General features: G+C 34.5%; 1 protein-coding gene across 1 annotated transcript in view; it reads left to right on the forward strand.

The window, feature by feature from the left end:
- Nucleotides 1–4,572, forward strand: part of CEP97 (centrosomal protein 97) — a 28,758-nt gene extending 24,186 nt beyond the window's left edge. The window contains exon 11 of the mRNA XM_042954539.1: nt 1,071–4,572. Coding sequence (XP_042810473.1) covers nt 1,071–1,775 — 705 coding nt within the window. The 3' untranslated portion in view covers nt 1,776–4,572. The remainder of the gene's footprint in view (nt 1–1,070) is intronic.
- Nucleotides 4,573–13,966: the final 9,394 nt, after the last annotated feature.

Below are 13,966 nucleotides of genomic sequence, written 5' to 3' on the forward strand. Positions count from 1 at the left end.
CTGACAGAAGAGAGCCCGATGCAGGGCTCAAACTCATGAACTGTGAGATCATGACCTGAGCCAAGTCAGACACTTAACTGACTAAGCCACCTAGGTGCCCTTTTCATCAAATATTTCTTAATGATAATTTCTTGAAAACATTTTTATAAATGAGTTTGTTATAATAGGATTTTGCCTACAAAATTAAGAAATAGTTACTGATTTCTAAGGTTTTATAATTACTAATAGTAGGGGAGCTGTTAAATAAATTATAGAATAACAACATCATGGAACATTATGAAACAGTTAAACAGAATAAGGTAAGGGTATGAACTGAAGACCTGGAAAGATCTCCAGAATAACATTGTTCAGTGAAAAACAGCAAGTTGCAGAACTTAAGGTTCTGCTTGATTTTAAAAACATCGTGTGTATTTAAAAATACATAGTAAAAGGTCTGGAAGGACACACATCACACTGCTCTCAGTGATTACCTTAGAGGGTGGTCAATGGGAAACTAAAAAATTCTATAATTGCTTTCTTGTTGCAGATTTAACTGTAAAATTTTGAGATTTTAATTATAATATAAAAATGTAAAGGTCATGTTATCAAGTGCCCGGGATATTTTTAGGTATTTTAGAGTTGTATATGCTATATATTGTTAGATAATGTTTAAAAACTCTTACCTTAAATGGATATCTACAATGAGATTTTTATTTTAGAGAATCTACTTATAATAGGCTCTAATCTGTCTTATTCAATAGACTTCAGTTCATACTCAGCACATTATTTACCCCTTAGCCATGTGCTGTTGTGCTTCTGATAGTTCTTCCAGTAGCAACAAGAGAATTGCTTTGGCCCATCCTAACTCTCCTGGTGAGGACCTTCTGTTACCAAGGATGTGCACCACTTGTGCCAGCCTGCTTTAGGCTGGGAGTGCTATGGAAGGGGTAAGGGGAGTCAGGCCATTTCTAACTCAAGTTCTGCCATCTGCCATTTATCACCTTCATGAGTATTGGGAAGAAAGCTTAAAGAACATTGTAAAACAGGCGTGACTTTTATTTTATAATAAAACTATATCCTTTGGTTTGTAGGTAAGGTCTCTACAAGCTTGGCAGCAGATGATGGATCAGCGTCTAAGTTCCTGGCGTACTGATGTTCCTCCTGTATCAAGTACTCTAGTGCCATCTAAGCCTCCGTTACTCACCCAAAGTCAGGAGCCCTCTTCTGATCAAAATCCTGACTGGTTTATTGCGCCTGATGAGGCTCCTCAAGAGAAATCCTTACCAGAATTTCCAGACTCTGGTTTTCATTCTTCCCTAACAGAGCAAGTTCACTGTTTGCAGGATTCTTTGGATTTTGAAAAAAGTTCCACAGAAGGCAGTGAAAGTTCCATAATGGGGAATTCCATTGACACAGTCAAATATGGCAAAGAGTCTGATGTAGGGGATGTTAGCGATGAATATGGTGAATGGAGTAAGGAGAGTTTAAACAACGAGCAGGATAATAGTCTACTTGAGCAGTATTTAACTTCAGTTCAACAGCTAGAAGATGCTGAGGAGAGGACAAATTTGGAGGAAGGCACAGGAGATAGTAAGCTTCATATTGCTCCTTCCCCTGAAAAGTTAGATGCCTTGTCTGACAGCACTTCTGTAGATGATTCTCATGGCATATCTCCTGCTTTGCAAGATGAAATCAGCCAGGCACCAGAAAATTGTAAATTAAATGCTGAAGTTCAAGGGCAACAGTCAGACTGTGAGTCTACATTTCAGGTACTGCATGTTGGTATTACTGTGTAGCATGTGTGGGTGCTTCGGAAGCAGAAATCTACTTTTACCATTTTCACTTGCCCTTTTTTTTTTTTGAAGGGGACTATCATCCCCATTTTGTTACTATTTGTATAGAATTTGTATTCTTGTCTCATGTTTTCCGTTTTCTAGATACTGAGCTGACTCTTTGTTTTGATTTTGTGAGCTCTTAGTTGTAATCTATCAAACAATATTTATATTGAAAGCTATGTGCACTTTATTTCCCAACAACTGAATTGCGTCAACAGTGTTCCTGTTTTTCAGTGTACTCATTGCCTTTCAAAAACAAACTAGAATATCTTCAAGAAAATAGAACAATTTACCTTAAAGGTATAAATAAGAGAATTTAGATTTTTCTGTATGTCAGGAAATTAATTATGTAGTAAGGAATACAGTTTGTTAAAGTGAATATAAATGAACTCCAGAAATTTTCCAGCCTCCTTGGAATAAGAACATATATTTCTAAGCCTTTCCCCTTTCCCTCCCTTATGAGTCAAGGAAAGCCTTCTTATCAGCAAATAGGGAGAAAAAGTAAGATTAGAGGATTTTTCAGAGGAAAGCGATTAAATCGTCTCGTGGAAAACTTTAATGTCATGTATTAGTTTTAACATATGAAGCAAAGTGTTCCACCTAGCATTAAAATCAAGCTTATTTAAAGAGACAATACAAGAATTTTCTCTTAGATATGAAGAGAGCAGATGCTAGGTTCCATTCACTTGGAATAATGTCATAGCAGACATTGTCTTTTCATTCAGTGCTTTTTTACCCTACAGATAACCATTTCTGTGCCAACATACTATGTTCATCTTCTCTGATCCTGCTTTATATTTGCTTATGTATTTCAGCAGAAGGTCCATGGCCATTTACTTCATTTTTTGACCTCTGCCTCATAGTGAAGAACATTTAAAATAGTATTAGTGATAGAATATGAATGACTTTTTTTAAAGGACTATTTTCTAAACAAATTTCTGAAAAAGTGCCACATTTGGAAGACAGTTTAATGGTGGCTAAGAAAAAATAAACCTCACTTATTTCTTGTTAAGAAGAATATAGATCAGTAGCTTCAGGAAGAGATGATAATATTGTGTTTGAGTGTTATAGATGGATGCATTTGCAAATCAAGGAAGTTTGGTATTTTAATCTTTGAGAATGTTAAAGTATCCTTGAACTACACTATCTGATTTCCCCCGATCTCTGGACATACAACTATTTAAAACTATGGCAATACTTAAGTGTTCTCTAAATTTAGGTGCTAAATATCAAAATTCATTTTTCTGTTACAGTCACTAGATCTCCTTCTTTGAAGTTATATAAAATAATAACTTCTGATCCTTCACGAATAAAGTCAGGGATCACATGTTATACTTTGTTGATAGTTAGGAACATTTCTCCAGTGTGGGTAAAATGTATTTTTCTCTGTTTAAAAATATGTAGCACTCAGGTTGAGAAGACTTGTATTTCATTCTCAGAAATCCAGAATCTTTTGAAAAGGAAATATTTTCTGTCTCTTCTAAATCAAACAGTCGTCTTACATTGAAAATTTTCCCTAGTGACGCATGTGTAACATTGAATGCATGTTAATAAATATAGAATTTTTTACTTTTTGAATAATGCTAATTATCTTTTATGAGTGATTTTGAATTTCTTCTTAAATATACCCTATTTTTCTATTTTACAGTTAAGTGCCTCATTTGCTGCCCATAGTTAGACACAGAAAAACCAACTTGCACTGCACTAATACTAAAGTGCTGTTCATGGAAAATTAATTTCTCATAAAAGTTCCTGAAATGTCATGGTTCAGTATTGCCTACGTAGGTTTCTGCTGACAACTTTTGCCCCTTTTCTGAGAAATGGCAAAACACACCTAAATTCATTTGAACATCAGCATTTGTCAGCAAGATTTCCTTTTTTACCTTTCCCTTGTTTTTCTAGCCCATAAATAGCATTAGTGTACTTTTATTTTAAACTTGGCAGATTATGATAAGGCTTAATGTTTTGCTCTTCATTTGATAGAACTTTACTAGTGTTTTGAAGTGCAAGAATATTAAGTAGACCCCTACCTTAACTGTACAGATTATTTTGGATGTAGATAGAATGAAAATGATGTAAATTAGAATGCAGGAAAACTGTGGCATAGACTTAATATATTTTAATAGGTTTTACAGTGTGATTTAAAATAACTTATGTAAGATATTTGATGTTATCTCTATGGGCAGTGCATTGGTCTGGCTAGAGAGAATGGGTCTAGTAAAGTTTGGGATGTTGAACTTTAACATGGTCTTTGTGTTTTTTCTTATAGGAGATTAGTTTAGCTGTGCTACTTTAGTTCGTATCCATTTTATTGCTATATGGAAAATTCAGTATATCAATGAGCTATTCTTCCAGAAACACAGAATCCTACTATGTGAAAATTGGAAGGAATTTTAGAGATTATCTGTTCTAATCTCTTTGTTTTAAAGATGAAACTAAGGCACAGAAAAGTTAAGTAACTTGCTTGATGTTATAGCTAGTTAGTTGTAATAAACTGAAAACTTAAGAATTATTGTATTCCAAAACTTATCATACACTATTAATTTTACATTTAGTGAGTCTGTAGGAAAATCTTTTTGAAAGAGAAAAAACCCAAAATTTCTAACAGAGCTTGAACTCTACCACTTGAAGCAAAATTGCTCATAGAAAAAGGCTAAGTCATTAAGAACTCTTAAGTAAATTTTCTCCAAGAAATGTGATTTAATTTAAATGGTTTTTAAATGTTTTATTTATTTTTTTTTGAGGAACAGAGCATGAGTGGGGGAGGGGCAGAGGAGAGGGGACAGAGGATCGAAACAGGCTCCGTGCTGACCTCAGTGAGCCACCCAGGTGCCCCTAATTTAAATAGTTTTTAAAGATCAGTCATAGAAATTAAAAATTTTGAAGAACAATTGCATCTTGGAGTACATTTATTTCATGGAAAAATATAACAGGTTGTGGAGATATCTAAGATTTTCTAGTGAAATCCTGAGTTTGTTTATATTTCATCTTCAGTTTTACAGAACAACAGATGTCAGAGTTTTAAAATGTCCCATCATGATAATTGATACAAACACAATATAGTTTGGTTTTATAAGCTTAAATATGAAAGGCCTCATAATATGCATGTTTTAGGGAAATATTTAACCCCACACTTGTTTGTATATATGGAAATAACATTATTCTTAAATAATGTGGGTACCATTCTTGAGTGTGGATTTTTCTTTTATTTTTGTTTTGGGTTATTTTAAATATGTAAACACTGTATTAGTATTTTCCTGTTATCTACTTAATACAAGTCTAGTTTTACTTTTATAAGTATTTTCAGAAACAATATGAGCTTAAGGTGGTATACTATCTCCTTGGTACTTTTTTGGTGCAGGTTCTTAGATTTGGATTTATAACAATAATATAAACTATAAAACCTTTTTTTTTCTGGAGTAAAAAGGGAAAGTATAGCATGAGTTTGATCAGTTTCCCATTCATAAATGAAGAGAAAAAGACTTAATTTTTAATGTATATCTTTATTTTGCCATGTACCTTATTAATGATATTTATTATATTGTAATATTTTAACTTCTAAAATATGTGATTCTTTTGTTCATAAAAATGAACATTCTAAATATTTCTGGTGATATTGCTTACACTGATCAAACCTATTGTGCCATATTAAAAATAAAAGTCAAGTAAACAAAGCAGTTCTCACAATCTTGGAGTAAAATAGATAGTCTTTTTAAAATGAGGTGCATTTTATTTGTGAATGAGTAGAAATCATACTATATTTTCATTCCTTAATTGAAATAGTAGATAGCAGGAATCTCTCAGTGGTGGCTTTGTTCATTTTCCAGTTAAATTTCTTTAAGCGTTTTGTGATAATTTTAATGTTGACAATAAGAGTTTAAAAATAATTTGAGTTTAGACTATTTTTAGATTCCTCTTTAATTTTGTTTTAGAAATAGATGATTTAAAGTGGTTATGATCTGTTTTATGAAGGCTTAATATTTTGTATTGTACTTATTTAATTTGTATTTGAGTCTCTAATTCTAAATAAAAAGTTTGTACATTTGAGTGATTCATCTGTTTATTATAGTGATTAGTAGTAATGGTTGTTATTCATTGTGTTTATAATTAATGGGTAATTAAAATTCAGAACAAATTGCAGATAGAATTCTAAGAAAGATCTACAGTATAGTTGTTATATAAGTGAGTTTACAATAATACAGTCCTAGCCTTATGAATATGGATAGGAAATGAAAGAAAAGCTAGTTTAGTAGTTTTATTTGGCATAGATTTCATTGCTTCCAGGTAATGGGTAGAGAAAGCAGATTATCCTCACAGATCACAGATGACACTGTCAGATACTGTTGAAACCTGGTGCTGAAAGTGTTAGGGAGTGAATGAGTAAGTAGAGCACAAATCGTCTCATTTGACACAAATGGGACCTGTAGTTGGTTGGTGTTATGGACTGAATTATATCCCCTGCTAAAATTCATGTGTTGAAGCCCTCCCAATGTGACTGTGTTTGGAGATAAGATCTTCAAGGAGGTAATTAAGGTTAAATAAGGTCATAAGGAAGGGGTCTTAATCCAATAGGACTGGTGTACTGTAAGAAGAGGAAGAGACACAAGATACTCTCTGTGCATGCCCAGAGGAAAGGCCACTTTGGGGACACGATGCGAAGGCAGCCACCTGGAACCCAGGACGAGAGAGCTCAACAGAAACCAACCTGCTGAGACCTAGATCTTGGACTTCCAGCCTCCAGAAATAAGAGAAAATAAATTTCTATTGTTTAAGCCACTCAATCAGTGGTATTTTGTTATGGAAGCCTGATCAGACTAGTACAGTTGGATAATCAAAATTTGGTTAGGGCAGGGAATCATAAAAAATTACATATACACTTTAAAAATTTAATTGAGATATAAATGACATAGAGTGAACTGCATGTATTTAAAGTGGACAATTTAAGGGGTGCCTGGCTTGCTCAGTTGGGAGAGCAAGTGACTCTTGATCTCTGGGTTGTGAGTTCAAGACCCATGTTGGGCATGAAGCCTACTTAAAAAATAAAATGGACAATTTAATAAATTTTGACACTTATACATGCCTATAAAACCATCACAACAATCAAGATAATGAACATATTCACCCCTCAAAAGATTCTTCATTTCCTTCACACCCCCTCCTATTTTTGATTTCTTTTACTCGGCATGATTATTTGAGAATTATCTGATAGTTCATTCCACTTTACTGCTGAGTATAGTATTCCATTGTATGTACTTGTTGCATTTTTTTTTTAATTTAAAAGTTTTTCCAGCCTTATTGAAAAGTGTTGACATATTGTGTGAGTTTAAAATATATGGCATGATGACTTGATATACGTATATATTACAAAATGTCTACCAGCTAAGGTTAGTTAACATATCCATCACCTCACCTAGTTTTACAATTGTATGTGTGTCCGTTGAGAACATTTAAGATGTATTCTCTTAGCAACTTTCAAAGAGTTTTATGGTATCAGGTCTTATGCCTAAGTCTAATCCATTTCGAGTTAATTTTTGAGAGTGGTATAATTCAGAGGTCCAGTTTCATTCTTTGGCATATGAATATTCAGTTTTCCTGGCACCGTTTATTCAAGAGACTATCCTTTTCCTATTGGGTATTCTTTGTTCTCTTGTCGAATATTAGTTCACCATCTTTGCATGGGTTTATTTCTGAGCTCTTGACTCTGTTCTATTGGTCTATGTGTTTGTTTTTATGCCAGTTATCATACTGTTTTGGTTACTATAGTTTTCTAATATGGTTTGAAATCTGGAAATGTGATGCGTCCCACTTTGTTGGTCTTTTTCAGCTTTGGCTATTTGGGGTCTATTGTTTTTTTATATGAATCTTAGGAATGCTTTTTCTATTTCTGTAAAAAAAATGCCATTGGAATCTTGATAGGGATTGCATTCAATCTGTAGGTGGCTCTGGATAGTATAGGCATTTTAACAATATTAATTCTTACAACCCATGAACACAAGATCCCTTTCTATTTATTTGTATCTTCCTCAATTTCTTTCATGATGACTTTTAGTTTTCAGTGTAAAGATCTTTTCTCTCCTTGGTTAAATTTATTCGTAAGTATTTTATTGTTTTTGATGCTATTGTGAATGGGATTATTTTCTTTATTTCTTTTTCAGGTGATTTGTTTTTAGTTTTAGAAAAACAACTTATTTTTCTATGCTAGTTTTGTATCCTGCAGCTTGACTGAATTCATTGAATTGTTCTGACAGTTTTTTGGTAGACTATAGGATTTCATATGCAAACAGACATTTTTACTTCTTTCTGACTTGGTTGCTTTTTATTTCTTTTTCCTGCCTGATTACACTGACTAGGACTTCCAGTGTTATGTTAAATAGGAATGGTGAGAGTAGGCACCCTTGTTCCTGATCTTATTGGAAAAGCTTTCAGCTTTTCACCATTGGGTATGGTGCGTCTTGTCATATGTGGCCTTTGTTATGTTGATGTCAATCTATTGAGAATTTTTATCATAAATGGATGCAGATTTTCTCAAATGCTTTTTCTGCATCTGTTGAGATGATCTTATAACTTTTGTCTTGCAATGCATCCCATTTACTGATTTGTGTATGTTGAACCATACTTGCATGGTATATGGTCCCTTTAATGTACTTTTGAATTTGGTTTGCTCGTATTATGTTGAAGAAATATGAATCTATATTCATCAGGAATATTGGCCTGTCTTTTTTTGTAGTGTCTGGCTTTGGTATCACTGTAATGCCAGCTTTATAAAATCAGTTTGGGAGTGTTCCCTCCTCTTTGCTTTTTTGAGAAGAGTTTGAAAGGATTGCCATTAATTTTTTAAATGTTTGATAGACTTCATCAGTGAAACCTTTTGGTCCTGGGCTTTTCTTTGTTGGAAGATTTTTGATTACTGATTTAATCTCCTTACTCATTATTGGTCTGTTCAGATTTCTTTCTGATTTACTCTTGGTAGGTTGTATGTTTCTAGGAATTTCTCCATTTCTCTAGGTTGTCTAATTTGTTTGTTGGTGTATAATTGTTTATAGTTGTCTCATGATCCTTTGTATGGTATCAGTTGTGATATCTCTCCTCTCGTTTATAATTTTATTTGGCCCTCTATCTTTTTTTTTTAATGTTTATTTATTTTTGAGAGAGAGTGAGAGTAGGGAAGAGGCAAAGAGAAAGGGGAAGAGATAATCCCAAGCAGGCTCCATGCTCAGTGTGTAGCCCCATGGGATACCATGACTTTGGAATCATGACCTGCGCTGAAATCAAGAGGAGGATGCTCAACCAACTGAGCTACCTGAGCACCCCTGGCCCTCTATCTTTTTTCTTGGTTAGTAGAGCCAAAGGTTTGTCAGTTTTGTTTATCTTTTCAAAAAGCCAGCTCTTAGTTTATTAATCTTTTCTATTCTTCTCCTGTTCTCTATTTCATTTATTTATGTTCTAATCTTTATTATTTCCTTCTTTGGTTAACTTTGGGTTTAGTTTGTTCTTTTTCTAATTTCTTGAGGTGTAACGTTGGGCTGTTTATCTGAGATCTTGTTTTTTTCCTGATGTAAATGCATTTATCACTGTAAACTTCCCTTTGAGAGCTGCCTTTTTAAAAAATTTTTTAAAAGCATTAAATTTTTTTGTTTCATCAACTTAAAAAATGTTTATTATTACTTTAAAAAATATTGTCAATACAATACAGTGTATGCGCATAGTTATAAAATAACTCTCCTGCCCTGTCCTTTTCTCCCTACCCCTGAGCTATCTCTTCTGGTATTAATTAACTTCAGTATACTGTTTTCACTAGATCCCTAAGTTTTAGACATTTTCTACTGACTTCCTTTTATGATAATTAAGGACTTGGTTCAGTACCACCCTCCAAATTTCTTCCTTTTCTTTGAATAATGGCCATAATTTTAGTAAAGTCAGAATTCAGTTAAAGAATTTTTTTAATGTTTACTTTTGAGAGAGAGAGAGAGCAAGTGGAGTAGGGGCAGAGAGAGAGAAGGAGACACAGAATCTGAAGCAGGCTCCAGGCTCTGAGCTGTCAGCACAGAGCCTGACACTAGGCTTGAATTCACAAACCATGAGATCATGACCTGAGCCAAAGTCGGACGCTTAACCGACTAAGCCACCCAGGCACCCCTAGAATTCAGTTTTTATATTATTATTATGTAAGTAAATATATTTTACTGTATAGGCTACTATTATACTATGATCGCCTTTCCTTTCTTGTATTTTTATTTTATTATTTTTAATGGGATTTTCCCCCCTTATTCATTTATTTTTATTATTATTTTTAATTTTACATCCATGTTAGTTAACATATAGTGCAATAATGAATAGAATAGAATAGAATGGAATAGAATTTGTGATTCATCACTTGTATATAACACCCGGTGCTCATCCCAACAAGTGTCTTTAATGCTCTTTGCCCATTTAGCCCTCCCCCCACCCAGTACCCCTCCAGCAACCCTCAGTTTGTTCTCTGTATTTAAGAATCTCTTATGGTTTGTCTCCCTCTCTGTTTTTATATTATTTTTGCTTCCCTTCCTTTATATTCATCTGTTTTGTATCTTAAATTCCTCATATGAGTGAAGTCATATGATATTTGTCTCTCTGACTTATTTCTCTTAGCATAATACACTCTAGTTTCATCCATGTTGTTGCAAATGGCAAGATTTCATTCTTTTTGGTTGCTGAGTAATATTCCATTGTATATATCTATATATACTACATCTTCTTTATCCATTCATCAGTTGATGGACATTTGGGCTCTTTCCATACTTTAGCTATTGTTGATAGTGCTGCTATAAACATTGCGGTGCATGTGTCCCCTTCAAAACAACACTCCGGTATCCTTTGGATAAATACCTAGCAGTGCAATTGCTGGGTCGTAAGGTAGTTCTATTTTTATTTTTTTGAGGAACTTCCATACTGTTTTCCAGAGTGGCTGCACCAGTTTGCATTCCCACCAGAAGTGCAAAAGAGTTCCTCTTTCTCCACATCCTCACCAACATCTGTTGTTGCCTGAGATGTTAATTGGTGAGGTGGTATCATTGTGCTTTTGATTTGTATTTCCCCGATGATGAGTGATGTTTAGTATTTTTTCATGTGTCTGTTACCCATCTGAATGTCTTCTTTGGAAAAGTGTCTATTCATGTCTTTTGCCCATTTCTTCACTGGATTATTTGTTTTTTTGGGTGCTGAGTTTGATAAGTTCTTTATAGATTTTGGATACTAACCCTTTATCTGATATGTCATTCGCAAATATCTCCTCCCATTCCATCAGTTGCCTTTTAGTTTTGCTGATTATTTCTTTTGCTGTGCAGAAGCTTTTTATCTTGATGAGGTCCCAATAGTTCATTTTTTGCTCTTGTTTCCCTTGCCTCTGAAGACATGTCAGGTAAGAAGTTGCTATGGCTGAGGTCAAAGAGGTTGCCTGTTTTCTCCTCTAGGATTTTGATGGCTGTCTTATGTTTAGGTCTTTCATCCATTTTGAGTTTCTTTTTTGTGTATGGTGTAAATAAGTGGTCCAGGTTCATTCTTCTGTATGTTGCTGTCCAGTTTTCCCAACACCATTTGCTGAAGAGACTTTTTTCCCATTGGATATTCTTTCCTGCTTTGTCAAAGATTAGTTGGTCATACATTTGTGGGTCCATTTCTGGGTTCTCTATTCTGTTCCATTGATCTGAGTGTCTGTTTTTGTGCCAGTACCATACTGTCTTGATTACAGCTTTGTAATACAGGTTGAAGTCTGGAAGTGGGATGACTCCAGCTTTGGTTTTCTTTTTCAGGATTGCTTTGGCTATTCAGTATCTTTTTGGTTTCATACAAATTTTAGGATTGTTTTAGTTCTGTGAAGAATGCTGCTGTTATTTTGATAGGGATTGCATTGAATATGTAGATGCTTTGGGTAGTATTGACATTTTAACAATATTTATTCTTCCAATCCACGAGGATGGACTGTTTTTCCATTTTTTTGTGTCTTCCTCAATTTCTTTCATAAGCTTTCTGTAGTTTTCAGTGTATAGATTTTTCACCTCTTTGGTTAGGTATCCTATGGCTTTTGGTGCAGTTGTAAATGGGATCGATTCCGTGATTTCTCTTTCTGCTGCTTCATTATTAGTGTATAGAAATGCAACCAATTTCTGTGCATTGATTTTATAGACTGCAACTTTGCTAAATTCATGGATCTAGCAGTTTTTTGGTGTAGTCTTTTGGGTTTTCCACATAGACTATCATGTCATCTGCAAAGAGTGAAAGTTTGCCTTCCTCCTTGCCAATTTGGATGCTTTTTATTTCTTTGTGTTGTCTGATTGCTGAGGCTAGGACTTCCAACACTATGTTGAATAACAGTAGTGAGCGTTCCTTTCTTGTATCTTTAAACATTTTTCTTGGAATTAAAAACTGCCCTATTTTTTTTCGGTCCCATGAATATATACTCACTCTTATTTTTTTCAGATGCTCCACTAGATCTACTGTACACATTTAAGAAGCTTTCCCCAAATAATTTCACAAGTCTGATCATCTATTAGTTATCACTCCCTCCCTGCCCTACCCTTTTACTCCTTTATTCTACTCCTTAGAGTATAGATCCTTCTGCTCTGATGTTCTTTTTATTTTTTTACTTTGAAATTAAAAAAAAAAATTAAATTTGAAATAGTTGACGCACAATTCTGAGAACTGCTTTGCTGCATCCCTTAAGTTTTGGTATTTCGCCTTTTCATTTTCATTTGTCTCAAGATATTTTTTTATATCCCTTTAATTTCTACTTTGACTCATTAGATGTTCAAGAATGTGTTTAATTTCTGCATATTTGTGAATTTTCCTGTTTCTTCCCGTTATTGATTTCTATTTCACTTCACTGTGGTTGGAAACATACTTGATATAGTTTCTATCTTCTTTACTTTGTTGAGACTTGTTTTGTGACCTAACATGATCTATCCTACAAAATGTTCCATGTGCCCTTGAGAAGAATGTGTTCTGCCACTTTTGTATGTAATGTTCTGTGTGTGATTAGTAGATCCATTTGGGTCTGTACTGTTGTTGAAATCTGCTATTTCCTTACTGATTCTCTGTCTGGATAATTTACTCATTGTTGAGAATAGGATATTAAAGTCTCCAGCTATTATTATATTGCTATTTCTCCTTTTAGTTCTGGAAGTATTTGTTTTATACATTTATGTAATATATCTGATGTTCGGATGCATAAATATTTATAATTGTTAGATCTTTTGATGAATTGACCCCTTTATCATCACATACTGACCTTCAAAATTCAGAGAATAGTACACAAAGACTGAAGTTTTATTACATGTAAATTTTACCCCCCAAATATCAAGTAGGATGTCAAGGGATCTTAGGATGGAGTGTGGACTATGACAACATATATTCACTGAAGGGGGAGGAAAAAGGGAGATGACCTAAGTAATTTTAGAAAACTGTTTCGAGTGGATAGTATGTGTCATAGTCCATTTAGGGTGCTATAACAGAATACCATGGATTGAGTGGCTTATAAACAACAAGTTTATTTCTCACAGTTCTGGGGTAGGAAATCCAAGATCAAGGTACCAACAGATTCAGTGTCTGCTGAGGGTAGCTTTCTGATTCATAGATGACCACCTTCTTAGTGTGTCCTCACATGGTAAAAGGGGCTAAGGAGCTCTCATGTGTCTTAAGCAAAACAAAGGCATACATAAAGAAAGTCCCACACAGGGCAAAACATCCAGCACAAGCTATGAGGTCTCTTTCATCTCTTGGTAAGGAAGTGTTGCAGGCTAAGGCCATATGTATGAACGACTGCATGCATGAGATTGCCTTGCCCAGCAAGAGGCAATTAAGGTTAAATGAGGTCATAAGGTAGGGCACTAATCCAATGAGACTGGTGTCCTTATAAAAGGAGAATGGAGAAACAAGATGGGGGGGAAGGTAGAGATGCTTCAGATGACACTCTACTTTGCTTCCCTGTGGCTATGTTCTAGATTGCCAGTCAGGCTGGGTGGTTTGAGGATTATGTCATACAGCACAAGAGGGAGCTGAGGCTACCTATGAAGGAGGACCAGCATTGAGAGCTAGAAGGATTCAAAGACAGGATATGGAAGCAGCAGGAGGAGAAGGTCTGCACTGTCCAGAAGAGCTCCTGAGGCCTCCAAGTGCCT

The sequence above is a fragment of the Panthera leo genome, chromosome C2 (assembly GCF_018350215.1).
Source record: "Panthera leo isolate Ple1 chromosome C2, P.leo_Ple1_pat1.1, whole genome shotgun sequence".
In the NCBI taxonomy this organism is placed as follows: Eukaryota; Metazoa; Chordata; class Mammalia; order Carnivora; family Felidae; genus Panthera; species Panthera leo.